We start from the raw sequence: 23,896 nt of genomic DNA, 5'->3' as shown, positions 1-23,896 counted from the left end.
AAAGCAGGGAGACTGGCCCTAGAAGTCAGTCTCCACAGAGCTTCCACAGCATGCTGCTCTTGGCCAAGTACTGGGTCCCAACATTGACAGCAACTATGACAAGGGCATGGGTGGCATGCTTGCTGGCTTTACAGAAATCTCTAAGTAGTAAATATGGAAGAGGAATCAAGACCCAAAATGACCTAATCAACTTGGAAAACAAAATGATAAAAAGCTGAAAATAAAAGTTGCATTTATGTGGGAAAAAAATCAACTGCACGCATATTGCATGATTAAAACTTGGTTTGGCAGTTCATGTGAAAAAAGACATGAGGGTTTAACTGACCCAGAGCCAGTAGTGGGACGTGATTTCTAAGAAAATCACCACAGGAAGATGTTGGCAAGATGGCTGACCCGGAAGCTCCAGGCCCTTGTTCCCCCAGGGACACATTCAATCAACAACTAGAAACTAGTGAAAATGACGTTATAGGAGCCCCCAAAATCAGTCAATGATCTACAGAACCAAGTGAGCGCCCCAGTCAGGAAAAAGCCACACTGAAGAGGGTAGGAGAGCTCATGACTGACCTCTGCCCCACCCTCTCCCCAGTGGGTTGGGGCACAGCTTGGGGGAAGAGAGGGCTGGGTCCCAGGGTCCTCCTGTGAACCAGAGAGAGTAAGGTTCTAACCTGAGTAGGGGCAGTCTCTTTGGTCTCTGTGTCACCTAACTCAGAGCCCAGCGGGCTAAAAGTGCCACTGCTGGGGTCTCTGGCTAGAGGAAGCCACAGGAAGCTGGGGGCAGGGTTCCTGAAAACCACAAGGGGGCACAGACCCAAAAGAGCCTGGAACAAGAGAGTCCTAACTGAGGAATACAGTAGGGGCCCCAAGAAGAAGCAGGAGTAAGTCACTTAAGGAAATTAATACATTCATTTAAAAGCATTTGTGTATACTGGGGAATTGGAAAACAGCACGCTCACAGGCCCAGGGAAAGGCCATGCCCAGAAAAGGACTGAAAAGCCCTTGAGCCCTCCTACTGGGCCGACCCTGGGCTCAGAGCACGTCCTGCTAATTAGGGAAGGTCTGCCCCTAAACAGAACCAGTCTAGACTTGGAGAGGCAGCTGCTTTTTCAAATGCCCAATTTTCAACAAAAGCTCACAAGGCACATAAAGAAACAGGAAAAAATGGCCCATTCAAATAAAATAAACCTCCAAAAACCTGCAGAAAACAACCACAGTCTTCTAAGGGTATAAAAATATGCAATCATAATACCTAGCAGGCATCTAGCACTTTACTTCTTACTTACACCACACCCCAGCGTGCTGGTCCTATAGTATTATATTATGTATAACATTATAATACATACATATTACAGTAATGTACAGTAATACAGGATATTGCTGTATTATTGTGGAGCAGATATTATTATCCCCAAGGCTCAGACATTAACTGATTTTCGCAACACTGTGCAGCTAGGCAACAGCAGAAATGGAACCAGAAGCCAGGTCTTCTGATTCCTAAGACAATGTTTTTTCCACATACCCTCCCCACAGGTAACAGCCCAGCTTTGGTCTGGCCAGACTATGTTGGAATGTAGCTTTCAACCCTATGCATCCCATTTAAGGAAGGATACAGGCAGAGGAGAGAAAATGAGACGGGAAAGGTCTGGGAACACTGTCCTAAGGGAAGCCAGAACCAGACATGTTTGGTCCAGAGCGCTTGTGTTCCCTCAGGCTCTGAAGTGGCAGGTCACAGCCTTTAAAGGGGTCCTAGAACACTTGCCACACCTGTGAGACGACATAATATATCCACTTTTGAGTACTTGGGATTATTTCCTGAAAATCTGGTCTTGGGACTAGTAAAAAATTAATCAACAGAAACCGCAATTAAATGGAATTGGGAGACCAGAAGGGGGCGCTCTCACGCCCTGCGACCATAGCAGAGCCCAACAGGAGGAATTAAGACTCCTCTTCTTTCCTGGCAAGGACTCAGCCAATGAAGAGCCATGGCCTCTTTGTTTACTAAAGCTTTCCCAACCCCTTTCCCTTGTATAAAAAGCTTTCTCCTCTTGCCCTGTGGAGACTTGCACGTGGCTCGCCATGGTTGCAGACCCCAAATTGCAATTCTCTGCTGATCCTGAATAAACCCATCTTTGCTGGAGAAATGTCTGACAGTCTATTTGTTTCAGGTCAACAGATTCTAATTCTTATTGTTTGTGTCCTCCCTTATGAGTAAAATCCTTGAAAAGACCCTGTCTCAGTCAGCTGTCCTGAATACAACTACCCCTGAGGAGGGAGTCCACCTTTGAAATGGTTACAAGATGCCTGTTTTAGGAACAACCTTCTGGAGGTGCATCTGCTATGTTCTCTTGTCCCTGGCAACCTAACAAGCCTATATTCTCTTTCTGGGTCCCCTGGTCACCTGAGCAAGCAGGGAATCCTCACGTCATCTTCTGGGTCAGGCAGACTCCCTGCTCCCCTCAATCTCAGGCTACAAATGGTGGCTCCTCCTAGCCTCCAGGTCCTAGCAAATCCCCCCTAATTTATTCAGTCTTCTCTCAGTTGCTAGCAGAACCGCTTGCTGGGTTACTGTTTCCCTGTCTCATTTTCACCTCTAACACTTCAGTCTCCCCACCCTGTTACATACTCAATGTCATTTATGAACATTGCCAGAGACAAAAATGCAATAGCCACTCTGTCTGTGCCTAGAGATGCGCATTCATAAGTGTGCTGGGGAGCAAAGTGCAAAAAGGAGGTGAAGCAGAGAAGCTGGGCCGGATCCTTCAAACCTAAAATGATCAGGATTCTGTGAGACCCCCAGAGCAGGAGATCAGCCAGCAATATGAAACCTTCCCTGCTTTTCTTCACCTTCCCTGAATGGAGCCCAAGTTGCTAAAATCCCCTACAGGGAGCATGTGCCCCTCGCTCCAGAAGACCCCTGCAGGGAGTGTGGTCAGGTGGGTGGAGCAGCTGCATCCACTCTTTGTAGCTAAGTAACTTTGGGCACATTCCAGACCTTTTTGAACTTTGTTTCTTATCTATTACACTAGGGGGTAAATAATCCACCCTGCCTCAAAGGAGAGATTCTGACTTAAAACACTCACTTAATTAAAAAAAAACTCAGAAAGTCAGAAAGACAGTGGGAAATATATATAATTACAATATTAATATTTATATAAAAACCATATATAAGCGACTCCTACCTTTTAGGGCCTGATCCTGAGTATCACTTGTTACTGATCTTGAGTGTGAATAAATACTGTCCTCTGGAGGCCAGAAAGGCAGATCTTTGGACCATGAACAAGGCTGAAATAGTACAGAATGTTTCATGGTACCACTGGAGTCCTTGTCACTGAAAAATGAGCAAAGAATGATATCTTTGAGATGTAAAGCCACCACTGGCCGTATGATCATAGGGTTACCTTTGTCAAGTCATCTCATTAGTTTGCAAACACATCTCCATTGAGCTAAAGTTTTCAATGATACATAGGCAACCAGACCTAGCAGTTAGCATATTAAGTACTGTACATATTAGCATAAACTTCTCGTCCACTGTGTGAAGCATCACTGAATACTCACTGAGAGCAAAGCATCGTGGTAAGTGCTGGAGTATAAAACAAGATGAGTCAGGCACAGATCCCAATTCCTAGGACTTTAGAATCAAGCACAATTTATATATGGTGGTTCCTGCTATTTCAAGGATACAGAAAATGAAAGCGTGTTAGGGGGCTTGATCTGGACCACACGCTGGGCATACCGAATGCTAGTTCTTTGTTCCCCGTCTTAGGACAAGGTTGGGATGTGACCTGGGTGTCTGAAGTCTCTGTGTCTGGGCCAGTAAGCCTCCTACCAGCAGGTTGCTCTCCTTTGGGACCAGCCTGTTTCCTGGTTTCCTCTGGGGGAGGCAGCGTCACCGTGGGGGAGCTCATTCTGCAGAGCACTGTGAATAGGTGAGCTTTGTTCATGGCAAAAACATTATTTCTTGTATTTATTCAATAGCTTTTCTCCTGTCTTTTGTGAGCTACTTATGTCTTTTCTTCATTTATCTTCTGAGAATTTTAGTGGCTTTCATATCAATTTGTGTGAATATATATGTTTTATATATTACATATTGAATTGAATATATATTATATTGAATTATATATTACAAATTGAATATATAGTATTGAATGTTATAATATATGAATGTTATAGCATGTTCATAATACATATTATATATTCATAATTAGAAATATTTCATGTTATGAATATATAAATTATATTTATATTTAATTCATTATAGAATATATTAATGATATAGTCATAATGTATATCATATAAATGAATATAATATATATTACAAATATATATTATGAATATTATATTCAATATATTCTATATGTTGTTACACATACTGTATATCACATATATTATATATTATTAATATGTATTTTATATAGATTGCTATTTTCCTTTTTAATTTGTTTTGAACCTAGAGAAATTTAAAATGTTTATATAATTGAAATATATTCATCTTTTCTTCTGTAATTTTTCTCATCTCTTCAAAAACATTTCATTAGCACTTTAATCAGCCTACTAAACATATATAGTTAAAACTGAGTCATATTATATAGAAGGGCTGATAATAGAAAGTAACAGTCACCCCAGTTGCATTCACCCCAAAGCCAACCATTCTTAACTTTGTTTTCAGATACTCTGCCAATAATCTTTTTACTTCTAAATAATGTCACTGACTTTTATTGACTTATCAGTTCTAAACATATCTTTGATAGATAGAGATTTCTGCTATGATCAGAAAGGATTTAGCTCACTTAATAACACTCCTCCCATTTTTTCTCCCCACAAACAGTTCTATCACTATTCTCACTTCCTCCATCAGTCAGATCTACGTCATCATGTACCGTATTTTAAATCCTCATTTCTTGTTCCATCAACCACAAATGATATATACTGACTTTCCACCTCCACCTCCTAACCTTTGTCATTAGAACTTTTCACTGTCAAAGTTGATTGTATTAAGTTTTGTATTCACACTTATGTCTCTTCATGATTTAGCCAAGGGTTGATTAACAATGTTGAAAATCAATACATAATTGTTTACTACAGAGCCTAGTAGTTGGCTGTGATTACGCTTTCTTCTCTGTACTTTCTATGTAATGATTCCTATCTCAGCACAGAAGTACGTTTCTAGGATCAAGCTCAACTTAAGCTCATATCTGGCAGATGAAGATGAAGCCTGTCATCTATATGAGGATATCTAAATGAGTCCATATCTACCAGGACGATGTTATGACTGTAACAGAGATGGAAAGGGTAGAAGCAAGTCTTGATGGGGTGTCCCCAGGAGGTCATGGCTCTATCACTGGAAACACAGTCCAGTTAGCTGCCTGGGCCTGTCCTTGACCCAGGATGAAATATAGTGGGTGGTCTAGGCATACTAAGGGGACACTTCCAATGTGTTTGAATGCCAAGCAGAGGCTGCAGCCCTTGGGTGGTAGTTTGAGTCTGGAATCCAGAACCAGCTCTCCTGGAAAGCTCCCATACTGCTGAGCATGGTCACTGTCCTCTGGCTGGATCTAAGCTTCCCATCAACTACAGCCAGGGCTGGATGGCACCAAAATTCCCAGGAAGAGATTGTCCAGAATGGAGTAATCTTCCTGTGCCTATGGGTTCTGCTTAGAAGTTTTGGCTACTTGTTATCAACTAGAGAAGTCTAATGGCTTTCTTGAAGGCAAGAGTCTTTTTTACTAGTCTGGGCAGAGTTCTGGAGTCTTCTTGTTGATAGACAACAGCTTTTGGAAACCCCTCATAGAATGCTAGCCCCTTTGGGTAGAACATCCATGCTCCTAGAAGATCTTGTTTCCTAATCTCTTGCTCCCACATAAGGTAAGTGAGCTTTTCCAAGAAGCACTTCCTAAAGAAGTATATACCCTGAGACCAATACTGCCAATATCTGGATTTCCCAGTCACTAACAACTCTTCCTCTACCCTTTGCAGTGGAAAGTGTCACTATTAACCAGTGCTTGGGATCTTCTCTCTAGAAGTATAACTAGACAGAGTCTTTTCCCCTGAATACAGCCTTAGACGCACTTACCTTTTATGGGCTAGATCTTTCATTCCAAACTATAGAAGCATAAAGATGTTCTTCATTTTAGTACAAAATAATAATAATAACCCATAGATTTCACAGCCAGATCTCTAAAGTGATATAGAGCATGTTGAAGGGAATTAGAAAGAAAATGGCATGAAAAATGTCACTGGATTGTTGATACCTATTGTATTTGTTTGCTAGGGTTGCCATAACCAAGTACTGTGGACTGAGTGGTTGAAAGTCACTGTCTCATGGTTCTGGAGTCTAAAAGCCCAAGATCAGTATGTCAGCAGGGTGGGTTCCTTCTGAGAGCTGTGAGGGAGTATCTGCTCCAGGCCTCTCCACTAGCTTTGAAGGTTTACTGGCCATCTTTGGTATTCCTCGGCTTTTGTATCACCCCAAGCTCTCCCCCTGTGTGTGCCTATTTCCAAATTTCCCTTTTTTATGTAAACACCAATTATATCTGAATAGAGGTTCACCCTTCCCCAGGACAACCTCATCTTAACTAAATTCATCTGCAATGACCGGACTCCCCAATAAGGTCACATACTGAGGTTCTGGGGTTGGGACTCCAACATATACATGTGGTGAGGGAGACACAATTCAACCCAAAACATATTCGTTTTGGTCTTATTTTCGGAAAAGAATACCTCTTCATTTAAAACACACACCAAAAAAGGGATCAGAGAGCAAGTTCTGCCTTTCAACAATTGCTTTTCCTCTGTATCATAGGAAGTAGTAAATGAAAATGCTTCAAAAGTCAGAAGTCAAGAAGTGGTGGGGTTGAAACACACATGTGTTACCACATGGGAAGTGGGCAGACCTGAGTGACAGATCTGACCCACTCTTTCCCCTGTGGGAACAGATGATATATAAACCCATCGCAGCCTATTAAGCATTTTTATTATTTTTTTTTCTTCTCCTATGGACTGAATGTTTGTGTCTCTCCCCACCCCTGCCCAAATGTGTATGTTGAAATCCTAACCCTCAGTGTGGTAACAGAAGCGGGTGAGACCTTAGGTAGGTAATTAGGTCAGGAGGTGAAGCCCTCGTGAAAGGGATTAGTGCCCTTACAAGAAAAGGCAAGGGACAGCTTGCTTCCTCTTGCTGTTTTCCACCATGTGAGGACACAGCAAGAGGACAGCCATCCGCAAACCAGGAAGAGGAGCCTCACCAGGACCTGCCCACGCTGGCCCCGTGATCTCAGACTTCTCAGCCTCCAGACAGAACTGTGAGAAATAACTGTCTATTGGTTAAGCCACTCAGCCTACAGTAATTTGTTATAGCAACCCAAACTAAGACATCCTCTCTCCCATCATGCTACCTAACTCTACTCAAAGTTCAGAGCATCAGTAAATCCTCAGAGATCTACAGTTTCAACATTGTCACAGAAAGTTAATTAACTGACTATAATCTGGAGTCTCTAGTATCTGGTGAGGTGGACAGACTCAGGTGGACCATTTAGAAGGGCCTGTTATTTTCCATCATCAAATTTATGACAGTAAACCTGAAGTGTTACAATAAAACTCAGAAATAAAGGAAGGCATTGTTCATTTTTTAAATTGTCCTATTCATTATGACACATCACCTTCATAAAATATCCCTTTGCTGTGGCAGACTTTTAAAATAACATTTTAAAATTATATTAATACTTCAAAAATTATAAAATGCTCATTGTTGAAAATATGGAAAAGAACAAAGAAAATTAAAATTGCCCATAATCCCATCACCAGAAGATAATAATTGATAATATTTTGGTGTGTTTCTTTTTAGTGTTTTCTTTTCTATACATACACATGAATATTTTTAAACCTGCATTATGCTGGATATACATTTGCATCTGACTTATAGCACGTCATTTATATTATAAGCATTAATTTGCATTTAACTCCAACAATTTATCTAAAATTTGTTTTAACCTATAGAGTGACATGAGAAACTTAATTGTATCTAGAGCACCAGTGTTTCCCATTTATTGAATATTTCATCAAATTCTCATGGATTTTTAATAGCTTTTTTTAAGGATATAAAAATAAAACATACATATTCCATGCAGATGACTTAGAAGTTACAGAAAAAAGATAAAGAATAAAAAAATTCTAGAGGATACCCACTGCTAATATTTTAGTGTGCTTCCTTCCAATCACATCTCTTGTCTATTACGTTGCCACGCATTCAGAGAGACCAAACCCACAGACCCCTTTTGAAGAGTTTTTTACCTGCCTCTCTGTCACTGCTCTGGACACAGATGACTGGATAAAGGGTTGGTACTTGACCTAAGGGCAACCAATCTATAGACCAGCCTGTTAACTACAAGAGCTCTCCCCAAGAGTGATACCCGTACTAGATGGTGATTGACCCAACCAGCCAGATCTTTGCTTGGGAAGTTTGGGATCAAGACCTACAGAAAGTCAGCGGTAGTGGCAGGCACAGCTGAAGCAGAAACAGAATGTAGTGGCACGCCCACAAACGCCAAGCTCTCAAATCAGTGGCGGGGGTTCTGCTGTGGTCTATACGAGGTTCTCAGCTTACACAGATTCAGGTTTTGAATCACACTTCGGCATGTTAAGTATTGGAACCAAGGAAATGGCTTTTTGTAAATTGGGCATCAGCTGGGAAGCATTCTGAAATATAGCATTGTACTAATCAAAGATGTTGATTGCAAATTACAGATGCCAACTGTGTCTGGCTAATTTAAATATCCAAAAGGGAGTTACTGAAAAGCTACTGGGTAGTTTATACACTTAATAGAAAACTAGAGAACCATGTTTTAAAACTGGGCAGGAACACAGTAAGGTTGGTACATGCCAAGAACACACCCAAGTTGCGATGCAGGGAAAGACTGGTAGACATCGCTGCTTGCACTCCACAATGGATTCTTGACTCTTCTACCACTTGAATGATCTCTTAACTGCCCTGCACCATTGGTTGTGTCACTCTCTCAAGATTCAGAGAGAAGCTTCCTAGGTTCCAGTTAACCTAGGTTGGGGCCAGGTTAACCTAGAGGGCCAGGATCCACTCTGTTCAAATTCCATGGTGGGAGATGGGTCCTTGCTTCCCAGTTTTAGGACTTCTCTGAAGCTTAGGGAGGAGTGCCTTCTCTTAACTAACCAGAAGAAAATACCGATTCTATCCAACAAAACTCAACTCACCTCTTTTCAGGAGGTCCAAAGGGAGGTTTAAAATAATCTTCACAAAGCTCAAAACTTTTCTTTAGTTCTAAAGCTGCAAAATAATGTAGACTACAGATGGTGGGTGCTGGTACTAGACCCCTGAAATTAGAAATTAAAAAAAAAAATCCAAAGAATTTTATAACGGTACAAAGCAAATACATATGTAATATCTAAATACTGACTTTTACATCCCAAGTAAATGCAAGTGCCAATAAAATCTATTTGGCATAATGTAACATATGCACTTATAAACGTTCATGTCAGAGCCTGTCTTAGAGTCTGGCATTACTGCATTCTAATTTGTAGATTAAGCAAATTTGTATTTTGGGGAATATTCCTTATCCATTAAGAAATTAATAGAGGCAAATTATTTTCCTACTGATTAGTATGTATTCTATTGTAAACCCTCATCCATTTGTTACATGAAGTCCAGCAATAGATCAACTGCTATAAAAATTGAAATAGATGTTTTCCAATTTTGTTTATGTTTATGGCTTTAAAATAATACCAAAATAAAATATTTCTAAAAATTCTCATATTGTACTTTCAACCGAACTTTAGTATAAAATACCCTTTTTTCATCTATGCTTGCCTGTTTCCCCAGAGTGACTTGAGAGAATCATTAACTATTTTTAGAGAATAAATCCTACTGCTGTTCACCCTAGACTTGCTAAATAGAGGAGCTATGTGCAAAGTCGCCCGACTGCATATAAATGCATGCAAATTCAAAGTATCATTCTGCCCTAGTATGACCCATTTGGAGCACACATTTAAAATGGCTTAGTGTCTCTGTCCACAGTGTTTTAAAAGGCACGGCCACTGTGCTGCTCAGAGGTCACACAGGCTCCAGCTTTAGCTGCTCTAGGGGACACCGCCTATCTCCTGCTACCACCTTCCCGACCCCTCAGTGGAACTTTGTATATTCCACACAGCCTGTCTTTTGAATCACACTATCCAAAGATGGCTTACCAATATGGGGGAAATTAATCACACTTTTTTTGATACATGACAGACAAGACAAAGTTGAATTTTATTTATATTGGTTAAAGATTTTGAACAGATAGCTTAAAATGACAGACAATAAAGGGGAGTAAAATTGAAAAGAATTTTTAAATGGCTTTTTTATTCCATTTCCTTGAAGCACTGCATGTTAAAAAGCTCTTTAAAACACTATCATTAAGGTCTTGTCAGTGCTCTTAGTAACTTTCTGAAAACGGGGACTTGACTTTATTGCTCATATTTTCCAAAAGGTCACACAGAAAAGAGAATTCAGAACACTGAAGCCTATAACATTAATGAGAAAATAAAATGCGAACATTTCATAAACATCTTGGCTGTTCATTTTGAGTACATCTTAAAGCCTAAATGTGCCTTTTCACATGTAATAATTAATAGTACAATAATTATTACAGCCACTAATATCTAGGAAGCCTTTACTATGCATCAGGGACAAAGAGAAACATTTCACATTAAGGACTAAGAATTCATGGATTAATAAAGATACAATGGTCTCCATCCTCATGGAATTTAAAGTTTAATACGGAAAGAAGACATTAAACAAATGATCCTGCAAATCATCAATCACTATTGTTTTGAGATTCATGAGGGACAAGAACAGGCTATTGAACAGGATATAATTAACCTTCAGTCATCAAAGCCTTGGTGAAGGCCAATGCTGATATTCAAACACCACCAGAAATATCATTCTTTGCAGGCTTCAAAGACTGCAAAAAAATCATCAGTTTCTAATAACTATTAGCATATTGTGCCTTTAAAAATACATATAAATGAAAGGGAAATACAACTTCTAGAACTAGGTTTATTACTGAATCACTGGGTCCATTTTAGCACAAAGGTCCCTGTTTATGTTGATGATTTAGGATTCATTTAGTATATCTGGATACTAGAAAATCGATCTAAATATGCCCAGGTATAAATAAATGTGAGAAATCGCTACCTTTGAAATAGAAGTGTATGACGAGGCGGTGTCTTTCCCATTAGAGCCTGCCGGGCTACCTCATACTGTCTCACCACAGATTCTCTTTCCTAGGCAAGAAATAGGATCTAAAATTACATTGATGTTCAAAAATGTCAGATGATTAAAACAGCTACAGTCATTCTCTTCTTGCTACAGATTGCCAAATGTGTGGAAAGGAAAAGGGGAAAAGAAATGGGCCTAAAATAGAATCAATATTTGTTCAGTGGAAAGAAAGAACAATTTATTAATAAAATGAAAAATATTTTTATGAAGACTGCAATTTAGTATGTAAACTTCATTTGACATCTAAATAATACTATGACAAGTTTTAGTTACATTTTAAAAGTCTTTCTAATGAGATGATCTCCCAAGGAGTTTTACCAGATCTCAGCACATATATAGTAACTAACTGGTTGGCTATATCCAACCATGTTAGGTATGATCCTGAAACAGGACAGATTGGGAGGTCTTTCTTGGGTATTTCACCAACATCCCATCACCATCACTAAATACTTGGTAAGTATTTGATGATGGAGATACAAAGATATTAAAAAAAAAAAAGTCTCTGCATCCGAAGGGTTTATAACCTGGTGCCAAAAGACATCTAAAAAGACGGGGAGGAAAGACAGGCTGTATTATACATACACATGCTGTTGAGAAACTCTAGGTCAAGTTTTTGAAACTGTTCATCAGACAAATGACCTGAGGGCTGACAAGGGGACTCACTGAACACAGCCTCTCAGGTGGATACGTGATTGCCAAGATCACTTTATGGTTCCCCTGACCATTAGCTCTGCAGTTCGGTGTAAGCATAATGAGAAGGAAGTATCTGCTGGTGGGAGGGAGGGGATTTATAATGGTACAAGAAAGGAATAACCAAACTCTACTTAAATTTCATCATTTAAAAACTATGTTTAAATAACTCCATAAATACATCTAAATTGTTTCATGTTACCATAAAATGACTATACATCAGCCAAATCTGCTGTCTTACTCTCATGTTGATTTGTTATTGTTTTTCCTCATTACTTTATACTAGTATATACATTTTCTATCATGATTTTACTATATACCATCCTTATTTTTTTCCTATCTTGATCCTTGATTTAAATTATATTGTGACTGGGAAGATGACAGGGGTAGTGGAAGCACAGTTTTTGGGCTTTCCAGAATTTCCACATAAAAATAGATATAGCAACTAAATTGCAAAATAGAAACATATGAAAGCATTTACAAGAAAGACAGGTAAGCCAGGTGACAAGCTCTCCTCAACCCCCCCAACACAGGTGATAACAGCCACAATACCTGCATGGATCAGTGTCCACGTAAGAGGAAGCCGAAGGAAGCAACAGGGCGACTCAAAGACCTGAGAACAGGAGAAGCTCAAAATAGCTCAGAAGTAGTCACTGGAAAGCAAAGCAGGACAATCCGGGAACCACAGCTGAAACCTAGGAGGGGCTGTTCCCATTCTCATAGTGGCTAAGAACAAGGGGTCCATGGTAAGTTCTGAAGGAGCTGAATCAACAATGAATTCTTGAAACTAATCCACTACAGGGCTCCCTTCTAAGAGAAGGTTCTACATTAAAAAAAAAAAAAAAAAAAAAAAAAAAGGAAGTAAGGACTAAAAATTCCTGGGGGTAAGGCAACAGAACCAGGACATCTCAGGAAGGAAACTGCCATGCATTTAACACTATTTGAAAAACCATCTTCCTTCTAAAAGTTTGAGAAAACAAACTTCACATAAAAATGAGAAATTTTCTAGTCAAATCCCATACAAAGTTATTATAAGAAGTAAGAGGAAAAGGGGTAGAATAATACTTCTATACACAATGAAAGGAAAACAGATAAAATCCATAACCTACTATTTCAAAATAAACTAAAAGACACTAAGAAAATGACACAAAACATTAAGGAATAAATTACAATTTTACAAACTCACAAAAGAGGCGACAGAACTCAGGAAAGAATTAAAATTTAAGAAAAAACTCACTCAGGAAGTGAAAACTAAAACAGAAGGAATACAAGAGTGAATATACACAACAAATAATAATAAGAGAAATAGAAAATATATAAATGAAAAAATGTAACTCAAAAAGAAGTCAAGAAAGAGGTAAAATGATTTAAGAGGTGACAAACATTTAAGATAGACAAAGAAGATCCAACATATCAACATTAAGAGCTCTTGATAAAGTAAACCAAAACAAATAGACAGGATAGGTGATAAAAACTACAATTCAAGTGTAAAGTATAACAGACTGTTACCAACAGGCAAGAATGCAGGAAATATTTTCCGCATAGCGCTTTCTGTATCTAGCAGAGAGTCAGCTTAGGCAATAAAACAACTAGACAGATACTGACCTAAGGTCTAATGATGAGTATTACGTATGAACATATTTGAAAACTAAGACAAAATGAGAGTTAAAAGGGAGAGAGTATATGACAATAAGCTCTGATAACACAGCTATAATGTAATAATTAATAATGGGAGAAAACATTTGCAAAAAACTTTTTAATAAACTATTTTCAGTTTTTACAATAGGTGCTGGTAGTATTTAGTATTGTTATTCTGAGAATCTTCTGTGTGTAATGTGGATAAAAAAATGAGAAATACAGTGAGAAACTGGGATGCTATCATCTCCCATGTCTTTGAGAAGCGGGATTTTCAGTGTGGAAGAAAATATGTAACAGAGGAAAAAGTAAAGTAAAAATCCTGAAGTCTTGAATCTGAATTGGAAATACTAACTTGAATTCATGAAATATTTTCTCTAGCCACAGAAAAGGCCTAGAAGCAATGGCCACTCCAATAGCAATAAGCATTTCTAGCAACCATGTTGTATTCTTGTACTACCATCTCCCATTTAAAGAAACCAAGACTTCTAGGGGAAAAGACTGATTACAGGACTAGGATAGGTAATGAAAAAACAGCATAGAATACATTGTTATATCAACTAGCAAGATGGCTATCAAAGATTACATGGGTCACGTTAAAAGGACACAAGAGCCAACTTCTATATTGCTTTATAATTTTCAAAAGTTTCACACACCTGACTTCACATAATCCCAAAATAACTTTTTTCCCCTATGCTTCCCCCTACCCTGCTTGGCTCTCCCAACTGGTAACCACTAGTTTGTTCTCTATATCTGTGAGTCTGCTTCCTTTTTGATTTATTCACTAGTCTCTTGTGTTTGTTAGGTTCCACATACAAGTGATATCATACAGTTTTTGTCTTTCTCTGTCTGACTTATTTTACTTAGCAAAATGCTCTCCAAGTCAATGCATGTTGTTGTAAATGGCATTATTTCATTCTTTTTTATGGCTGATTTTTTAGTTATTCATTATATATATAAACCACATCTTTATCCATTCATCTGTTGATGGACATTTAGGTTGCTTCCATATCTTGGCAAATGTAAATAATCCTGTTATAAACATTGGGGTGCATGTACCCTTTTGAATTAGTGCTTTTATTTTTCTCAGATATATACCCAGGAGTGGAATTGCTAGGTCATATGGTAGTTCTATTTTTATAAGCATCCCTTTATAGTATTATTCTAGGTAATAAATGTGGTACTGTACACCATGCCCTGAAAAACACAGAGTAGAAGAAAGCACTTGTCCTTTGGAGTCAACATAGACACTTCTAAGCTGTGTAACTTTAGACAAGCTCGCTGAGCTGACCTGCCTCATAGTGTTGAAAGGAAACTGTGCTTAGTAGATGTAGGGCTCAGTATTTTGTTAACACAAGTCCAGTTTCTCACCAGACTTCATTTCTTTGGGTACTTTATAGGATTTACAGGATTGTACTGGCCTTCTCTGCCACATGCATCCATTTGTTAAATTGGCTTTGAATGAATTGGTCATTCAGCAATTTTTTTTTTCCTGGAGAATTGACTTTTAGTAACTTGGACTGCCTCAGGAGTAAGGGTCTCCCCTAAGGAGGTCAGAGAGAAAAGACTGATTCCAGGTCTAGGACAGGTAATGAACAAAAGAACACAGAATACATTGTTATACCAACCAGCAAGATGGCTATCAAAGACTACTTGGGTCATGCTAAAAGCCCGTGTAGCCTTCCTCCAGGCTGGACAAACAGATACAACTGAAGTTCTGAAAATCAAGCTTCCCCTAGAAGGCAAAAACCTAGTCACAGCAATTCCAGAGCGAAAAATCTTCACTAAGCCATCATAACCTTCGTGTGTGTTTTCCAGGGAGCCAATCATGCGAAATGGGGTTGCCTCCGGCAAGGGAAATGGAAGGAAGCACAGTGATATCTGACAAGTAAAACATGCGGAATTACATTTTTGTAATCACTGGTATGTGTGAGGGTTGTACAAATAAAAACCTATCACTAGATAGTGTTTATTATATACTTTTTGCAGCAGTAAGAAAAGAGCAGTGCATTTTTTAAAACTCAAACCTAAAAAAGAAAATTGTCAGTGTTTAAGAAGTAAGGGTGATTAAAATTATATTTATAGTTCTCCAAGAATCTTTTAGATATGTTCAAATTAATGTGCTTTGGGAGTCATTTGGAAAAGAATACCATTTAGGCTATAAAGAGAGAAAAAGATAAAGCAACAAAGGATTATATAAACAAGGGATGAGGAAATGAAGAAACTGACTATTTTAATTCATATTAAATCATGGTTATATTCATAGAAAGCCTTTTGTATTGATAAACTATTGGAGAAACAAGCAAGAAAAGCAATGTTAGCAGATACTATACAGACTTGAAGAGCAAAGACTACCATTCTTGGATATCTCTTCCAAACAAAGACAAATCAGTAGGGCCCTAGAGCAAATCCCCAGAGACCTTAGAGATGAGGGAAAAAACCAGCTGCCAGTAATACTGAGGATCTCCATCTCCATTAGCCCATTTCCTACCCAAAGAAAGAAGGCAGCAGTAGAAGGGCTAGAGATACACTGACTTCACCCTACCGAGGAGAGGAGAGCAGAGGGTTCCATAGACTATACGTTCCATAAGGGCAGGGGCCAGGCCCACCTTGTTCAGTCTAGAACAGGGTCTGGTCAGAAAATACTTGGTCTACACTGAAAAGTAAATCCAGATCCTATATACATGGTAGGAATTCAGCAAATTTAGGACGGGTAGACAGATGAATGAGTGAGAAGAAGGGAAGGGGAAGGAGAAGGAGAAGGAGATGGGAAGGGAAGGGAAGGGAAGGGAAGGGAAGGGAAGGGAAGGAAGGGAGCCTTTTGCATATGGGGTTGGAGAGGGTGTCTGAGAGCAAAGGCCCTTCCTAGGCTTGCTAAACTAACGAAGCCGTAGTGAACTCATCCTCCAATGAACTGCCACACAGACCATGGGCACTACTCCTTCCACACATGGCTGCACTTCCCTTAACTCATTATTTTACTTTTCTCAGATTTGCACCCATGAGACAGGAAGCTAAGTCTTGGCTGTTAAATTTCCCACCCTGATCTGGTCTATCACCGTGATCTGAATTTCTCACTATTTTCAGATTCTTCAGATTGATCATCTAGTTGGACTTTTGTCTGGTTTTGGTTTCAGCATCACCTTATAGAGTTCCCTTGATCTTTCAAGCTCTAGGAAATCCTGCCCAATCCTGGAGTTGCTAAGTAACTCACTGAGGCTTGTCCAGCTGATGACACTCATTCCACTACACCAAATACCCTGCTGAATTCCACAATTGCCAGCATCCCCCAAGTCCCTTAGGACCCTTTTCAACAATTACCATCTTCTTCCCCCTCCAGAGATAAGGACCCCACTGATTTTTATGGCAACCACTTTTTCTTTATACTTTTATTATCTTAACTTGCATCCCTAAACATTATGGCTTAGTGTTGCCTGGTTTTTAATTGTATTTTACGAGTATCATATAGCCTGTATTCTTTTGAGTCACAAATTCTTTGGTTCAACAGTATGTTTGAGAGATATATCCATGTGGTGTTTTGTTCACTTTTTATCACTGTATATATTTTATTATAGGAATATTCAAAATCGTGCTTGGCCCATCCACTGCTGATGGGCATTTGAGTTTCCAGTTTTGGAAACTATGCACAGTGCTTACTATAAGCACTCTTGTACATACCTGTTGGTGTGCATGGCTACCCATTTTTGGTGGGTTTATACCCAGGATTACCACTGCTGAGTCATGGAATGCATGTGTCTGCTCAACTTCAGCAGATAATGTTCAACTATTATCTACAGTGTACACACTGAACCTCCCACCAATTGCCTTATAAGAATTTCCATTGCTCCACATCTTGAGAGTCAGGTCACGACTTTAACAGTTCTAGTTTATCCATGATGGTATCTCACTGTGGTTATAATTTGCATTTTTCCTGAATACGAGGTTGAATGTCTCTTCGCATGATTATTGGTCATCTAGACATTATCTTTTGGGATTTTTCTATGGATTACCTATTTTTTCCTTAAAAATTTATAGGGGTTCTTTATATATTCTGGACACAGTACTTTGTCAGTTATACTTAATGCAAATATCTTCTCCCTCTGTGTGGTTTTTTTCTCTTTAATGCTGCTTTTTGATTAATAGAAGTTCTTAATTTGAATGCTCCTCAATGTTTGAAATTTTTCCTTTGTAGTTTAATACTTTTTAACTACATTTAAGAAATCTATCCCCACCCCGAAGTCATCAAAACCTCATACATTGTCTTCTAAAAGTATCATTGCTTTGTCTTTCACATTTATACAATCTACCATAAGGTAACTTTTGTGTATGGTGTGAGATCAGGGTTAAATTTAAATTTTTCCATATTTCTACGGAATTGATGCAAAATACCATCATTTTCATACTGCTCAGCAGTGACACTCTTTTCATAAATTAACTTTCCATACGTACATGGGCACGTTTCTGGCCTCTTATTCAGTCTATTAGCCTATTTTTGTGCCAATTTCCGCATTTCCATATAAATATTAAAACCTACTTATAAATCCCCACAAAAAATTTTATGAGAGTTTGACTGGATTGCACTGAATCTATAGATCTATTTGGGGAGAGTTGATACTTGTACAATACTGAGTCTTGGAACTATGAATGTGGTCTACCCTTTTACTTATTTAGATCTTTATTTTTTCTAAATAATATGTTTAGCACTTTTCCATGTAGAGATACTATACATCTTTCATTAGATTTATTCTTAATATTTGATAGTTTGGAATGCTACTCAAAATATAAAGTTTTAAAAATATATTTCAGATTATTGCTATTAAAATGTAATTTATTTTTGTATATTGACATTGTATCTAACAGCCTTGACAAATGTACTTGTTACCTGCTACCAAATTTATACCAGTCATTTCTTTTTTATTGGTAATATAGTTGACATATAATGTTGTCTACATTTAAGGCATACAATAACTGAGAGCCTGAACCCTTTCTCCCCTCACTGTCAAACATTATCTCAAAAATAATAAAACATTCATTTTGTGGTCCATGACATATAAAGAAATTCCATATGCATTTGATCCAATACCATCGTAAGGTACTGTTACTAGCGCTATTTTACAGAAGAGAAAATGACATCTCATAGCAGATAAGTGACTTTCGTAAGATCACCCAGTAGGCGGCAAGACTGTCACATGAACTCAGAGTTACTGAATCTCCTCTTGGGTCAAGGAGTCAATTGTTAAATGTGGATAGAGGCAAGCCTAGACTGAAAATACACACAAACGCACACATAAATACACACTCACCCATCTAGTGAAGACACGTGCATATGTGACTACCCGGGAATAGGACCAGTTTCCATAAGACACAAAACCAAACCTATTATTTTATAATCATACCCTGACATGCACGTAGTTACAAACCACGCACAAGGAAAGAATGGAATTTTAGAACAGAGGGGTTAGACTGAAAGGTCGCACATCCGCAGTGAGAGCGAGCTAGTTCTGAGCAGATGGGAAGATGCCGTCCTCAACAGGAGCAGAAAGGGTGCTTCAGAGAAACAGAACCAAAAAAGCACTGACGGTGGGAATTTCTGCCTAGTCCATCACTCTCAAATGGCTCTCTTGACAGTTTATAAAGGTAAATATAAAGACATTAAATCTACAGTTAAGACACCAAGAAAGCACAAACATTTCTACTTTTTTTCTTTGACAATTCACGATACAGGTTTTCTACAGAGGAAGTTGCAATTCCTTTTTTCAATCCACCAAAGAGTTCCAAAAACACATGGGAATTTATGTTGGGAAAGTAAAATGAGGAAAAATCACATCTCCTAAGGGCTGCAATGACAGGTACACAAGACAACTTACATGAAGCCCTTTCCAAGTTATAAATGCTGTATAAAGGCTACTTCTGGTCTCCAACAGCACCATAACATCTCATTAAAGCTTCTGTTGTGATGATCTCAAAAGAGCTGTTGCTCATTTGCAGCATTATAACAGCTGTTAAGAGGTTAACAACTTACGAAATACCCTAAAATTTGATAAATACTTACAATTTCAAAATAGCATTGAATTCATAATCTTTATAAGAAAATGAGGCACTAAAAATAATCTTAGGCAAATTCACTCCATATATATGACAGCAGCAATTTAGCATTATCTTTGCACTGATTTTTGATGAGTGAATCTGTTGGTTCTTATGGGATTTGATTTGCTTTTCTGTGAAACCACTCTGTTGCATTATATCTCCACCAGGACTGGCAGGTGAAGGTACCAGAACCTCAGGTTGCAAGAGATTCGAGCATTGCTGCCATCACAAATCGGTAACTGCCAACCCTCTAACACAGGACACAGTAGGTTTCCAGACTAGGCTCTAGATGCCCTGGATTATGGGGGCTGAATGCTTTCTCAGGGAGGACTGCAGGTAAGGAGTGACACTGGGCATGTTAAAGTTCATGAGACTGTTGGACAGCAGTTGGTCTGTCCACCTGCTCTCCACCCACCACCAAGGTGGCTGCTTCTACTCTCACATTGCCTTTTTAGCATACCTTCCCCTCCAGGTCCTCCATACTGCTCGTTAATGTTATACTGAGATGTTGGAGATGAATTATAGCTGAGAACACTGTGTGTGTGTGTGTGTGTGTGTGTGTGTGTGTGTGTGTGCGCGCGCGCGTGATCTCTGTTCCTCTGTTCATGTTCCTGGGTACTGAGTCTATTCAGGTTGGTCATGTTTAAACATATCATGAAAACCCACTAACTGGCAGAAGTTACAAATTAAAAGTGTGGATTTCTCATTCGTGTGTCTGAGGTTGTGTGGCAGGACAGCCTAACAGGGACGTGAGCCAGTTCTGGTCATCAGGACACAGACTTATCATTAAAGAATAAAGGTGGCCAAGGATGTGAGTTCTGGAGTTAATAACCTGGATAGTCCATGTCCTGGAAGATGGAAAAAGAACTGGTATTTGAAAGTCTAAGCTCTAAGAAGCATAAAGCCACATCATCCGAGGAGGACGGGATAGCAAGTACAGAGAGAAAGTGGTGGGCTGAGCTGAAAAGGGCTGGGTTTCCAGGACTGGGAGGACAGAGGCCGATGGGTTTCTCAGGGAGATGGAGCACCTAGGGTATGGCAAGCTCTCAGGGGTCAGCTCTAGGCAAAGGTACTAGTGGGAGAGGATATGGAGGAAAAGGAGCCACTGGCTCAGAATGGAACTCAGGGTTTCAGACAAGGAGAATCTCCATGGTAACCATGATGGTCTGAAACCAGGGGCCCTTCCCTAACTTTCCAGGATGGTGAAAACCTCAGGATTCTTGAACTTAATCCAAAGAATGGGAGTGGCCCCCACTCCTCATGACTGATATTTGATTTCCCACAGGTCCTAGTAGATGGGAACAAGTGCAGATTTAATTCATTTTGGATAAATAAATAGGACATTTTCTGCACTCCAGTCTCATTTTGCAAATTTATATTATTTATCGACGTTTATTTAGAGGGCACCACCCTCTGCTGCTTCTAAGAAGCCACAGTCTGTACCACGTGGCCCTGCCTTTCGACCTGCCACGGGTGACCGGAAGAGCAGTCTAATTTGATCCATGTGGGATGGCCTGAAAAGTCCTGCTGGGCCAACTAGATTGCTTTGCCTTCCTCAATATGAATTACAGAGACAGAGAGAAGTGGCCAGGAATTGTGGGTACAGAGCCAAGGGGTCATGGAGGGTCAAGGCTGGCACGCACGCGAATGAGTTCAAATTATGTGGGAGGGAAGCCGAGTGAGTGGAGGAGGCCAGGCGGGAGAGAGAGAGAGAGAGAACAACAACAGAACATACGAAAAACAGAGGCAGAGGCAAGAGGAACCTGGGAGGCAGAGAAGCCTCAGCACCGCGCTCTCCGATCCTATGTCCGGTTACTGTGAGATCTGCACGTCCTCCCTGCTCACGACGTACTGTGAAGCCACTCACTGTATTTTTTAATAATGGAACTACCTCTTACTTAAGCTGACTTTCATGTCTTCTTGCACCTCAAACACCCCATTCTTAGGAGTTAATCAGAGCAGAATGAACAGCTATCCCTGTACAGACCACGGCCCTACACTTTTCATCTGAAGTCACCAGTCTGATTCTTGTGACCACTGCCTACGGTTGTGACTTTAGAAGATAATGTGCTCATTTGCTTAGAACAGGTGAGGCTTAAAGGAAACTACGACCAAGGAGGTGAGAACCAAATCGCGAGTTCTGTGCCTTCTGTGGCAGCTGCGATGATTTAGGTCCCTTTGTGTCCCAGACCATCACAGGAAAACCATCATGGAGGGGAAAGGAACGCGACCTAATTTGAACTCAGTGCCATCCTGACATCTCTGAGCTAAAGAACAGGATCAGAAATACGTTACAGGACTAGCTTAAGTGCTGCAAGGTTATGAAACGTGGGCTCTTTGAGTGGACTCGCTTTGAAGGCTCAGCACAAGAATACTCAAAATTATATCCCAAGAGCAAAGCAAGTTTTCCCTTGATGGACGTATTTACAGCATTAATTCTGTTGTAGTGCTTTCAACTCTGCTAAGTAGAAGAAATGAGTGTCAGAGTTTTGACTAGGAGCTGGGGGGAAAGGTACTCACAAAATCTACACTGAATATTCTGTTTTTGGAACCTGAGTCTATTTGTAGAGGTGTAGAAGGAGGCAGGGGGAAAACCTGTCTTCGGCCGAATACCAGTCAGAGAACAGTTTTGGCAAAACTTGCTAGTCTGAAAATATCAAACCCTCTTTTTGTCTGAACTGTGTAATGCTCAGGTGCCACTTCCCCCCATCTGTCCCTTCTTACCACTGGCGTTTTTTTGCCTGAAAGTTTGGCCCATAATTTCACAAAGTAGTTTCTGTCTGTAGAATTCAGGCACTCCCAGTCACTCGAACCTCTAAACTTCCTAGGAGACTTTTCAGATTTCAGCTGAGGTTGTTTAATATCTGCTAGGGGAAAAAAAAATCAAGTTTAAAATAAAAGACATAAAACAGGACAAAGCAATGTTCTGAAGTGAGAGAAATGTTTTATATCTGGATTTTGCCCAAACACAGCAAAGTGTATAGTTAAAGTCTGTGAATTTCAATTTGAAAATAAGATAGCTAAAAATATATCTTAGGCTATGATAATAATTATTACTGTAAATTATAAAGTGACCCTGTAGCACCTAGTAGATACGTCCTGAGAGTATACTTAGTGTTTAATCAATGTAAGCTTATGAATGGAATTAAAGGAAGTAAAACCTGGCAAAAACAATGGTTTCCAGATATTTAACTGAAAAGTTCCCTTTATAATTACTTTCCATTTGACAAAATTATCCTAAAAGGCTATAATAACAACAACAACAACAACAACAACAATAATAAAACATGCAATGCTAAGAAACTAAAAAGGAGTGGAATGGATGATGAGGTCACTATTTAACAGTATTCATAAATAACGTCTAATGTTTCCTTTAAAACATTAGAACGTCCACTTACAATATAAACAGTCCAAGTTTCTATTACCTGCACACGTATAGGGGGCCCAGGTGCAAATACCTTTGGATATGTAGGAACATCAACACTTTCAATATCACTCTAAAAATGCCAAAATAAATAAATTCCACATGGACCACTAGCCAATATGGCCGACTGAGCAGATGAGGGAAGCTATCTCCAGCCAAGACAAAATAAACACAGGATAATGTATTACAGAAGTTTGTTTTTGATACATAGCAAAATTGAAACCAAGAAAGAAAAATTTCCAGGAGCTAGAAGTGAAGGGAAGATTCCAAGTAGGAGGAGTTGGGAATTGAAGCTAAGAGGCAGAGTGTTCTGGGGGCTAAGGTTTCTGGACTGAGAAGGGAGACCAGTCCCTGTGTGCTTCATGTATAAGACCGGAGAAGTTGGAAAGGGAGTGTCCAGAAATCTCAGCCCATGGACCTCAGGACTTGGCCTGGGCACAGTCTCACCTGGAGTGAGGGTAGGAACACCTGTGGGAAATCAGACTTCTAATCCTGTGCCGTGCTGCTGGTATGGAATCTGAACTTGAACTCCCACCAAATTGTGTGGCAATCCCGAGCCAATAAAAACAAGGTAAAAAATGTTTCAGACAAATAAAACTATTTAACCACAGCACGGAAGTCGGAAGCTCCACAACCCAGCACCCGTCTTGAGAGAGGGGAAGAAACTCAGAAGACGCAACAAATGGGCAAATCCACACCCAAGGTCCCAAGGTGATAGAGCATTCTGCAAAGGAACGCTGTAGTAACTATATTTATAACAATCACAGACATGATAGGAGACA

At 39.5% G+C, this 23,896-nt stretch overlaps 1 protein-coding gene across 4 annotated transcripts in view; it reads right to left on the bottom strand.

Moving 5' to 3' along the window:
- Positions 1–23,896, bottom strand: part of LRGUK (leucine rich repeats and guanylate kinase domain containing) — a 100,184-nt gene that overhangs the window by 2,162 nt on the left and 74,126 nt on the right. The window contains exons 16-19 of one of the 4 annotated variants that reach the window (XM_032483369.1): positions 22,415–22,557; positions 11,195–11,283; positions 9,217–9,336; positions 3,177–3,325 (exon numbers count right to left, since the gene is read on the bottom strand). In XM_032483369.1, coding sequence (XP_032339260.1) covers positions 3,177–3,325; positions 9,217–9,336; positions 11,195–11,283; positions 22,415–22,557 — 501 coding nt within the window. Of the gene's footprint in view, positions 1–3,176; positions 3,326–9,216; positions 9,337–11,194; positions 11,284–19,408; positions 19,603–22,414; positions 22,558–23,896 lie in introns of those variants that run through there. The other 3 variants (XM_006193679.3, XR_004321269.1, XM_032483371.1) reach the window with 3 other exon arrangements.

The sequence above is a fragment of the Camelus ferus genome, chromosome 7 (genome assembly GCF_009834535.1).
Source record: "Camelus ferus isolate YT-003-E chromosome 7, BCGSAC_Cfer_1.0, whole genome shotgun sequence".
In the NCBI taxonomy this organism is placed as follows: domain Eukaryota; kingdom Metazoa; phylum Chordata; class Mammalia; order Artiodactyla; family Camelidae; genus Camelus; species Camelus ferus.
This window is presented reverse-complemented; position numbering and strand designations above follow the sequence as displayed.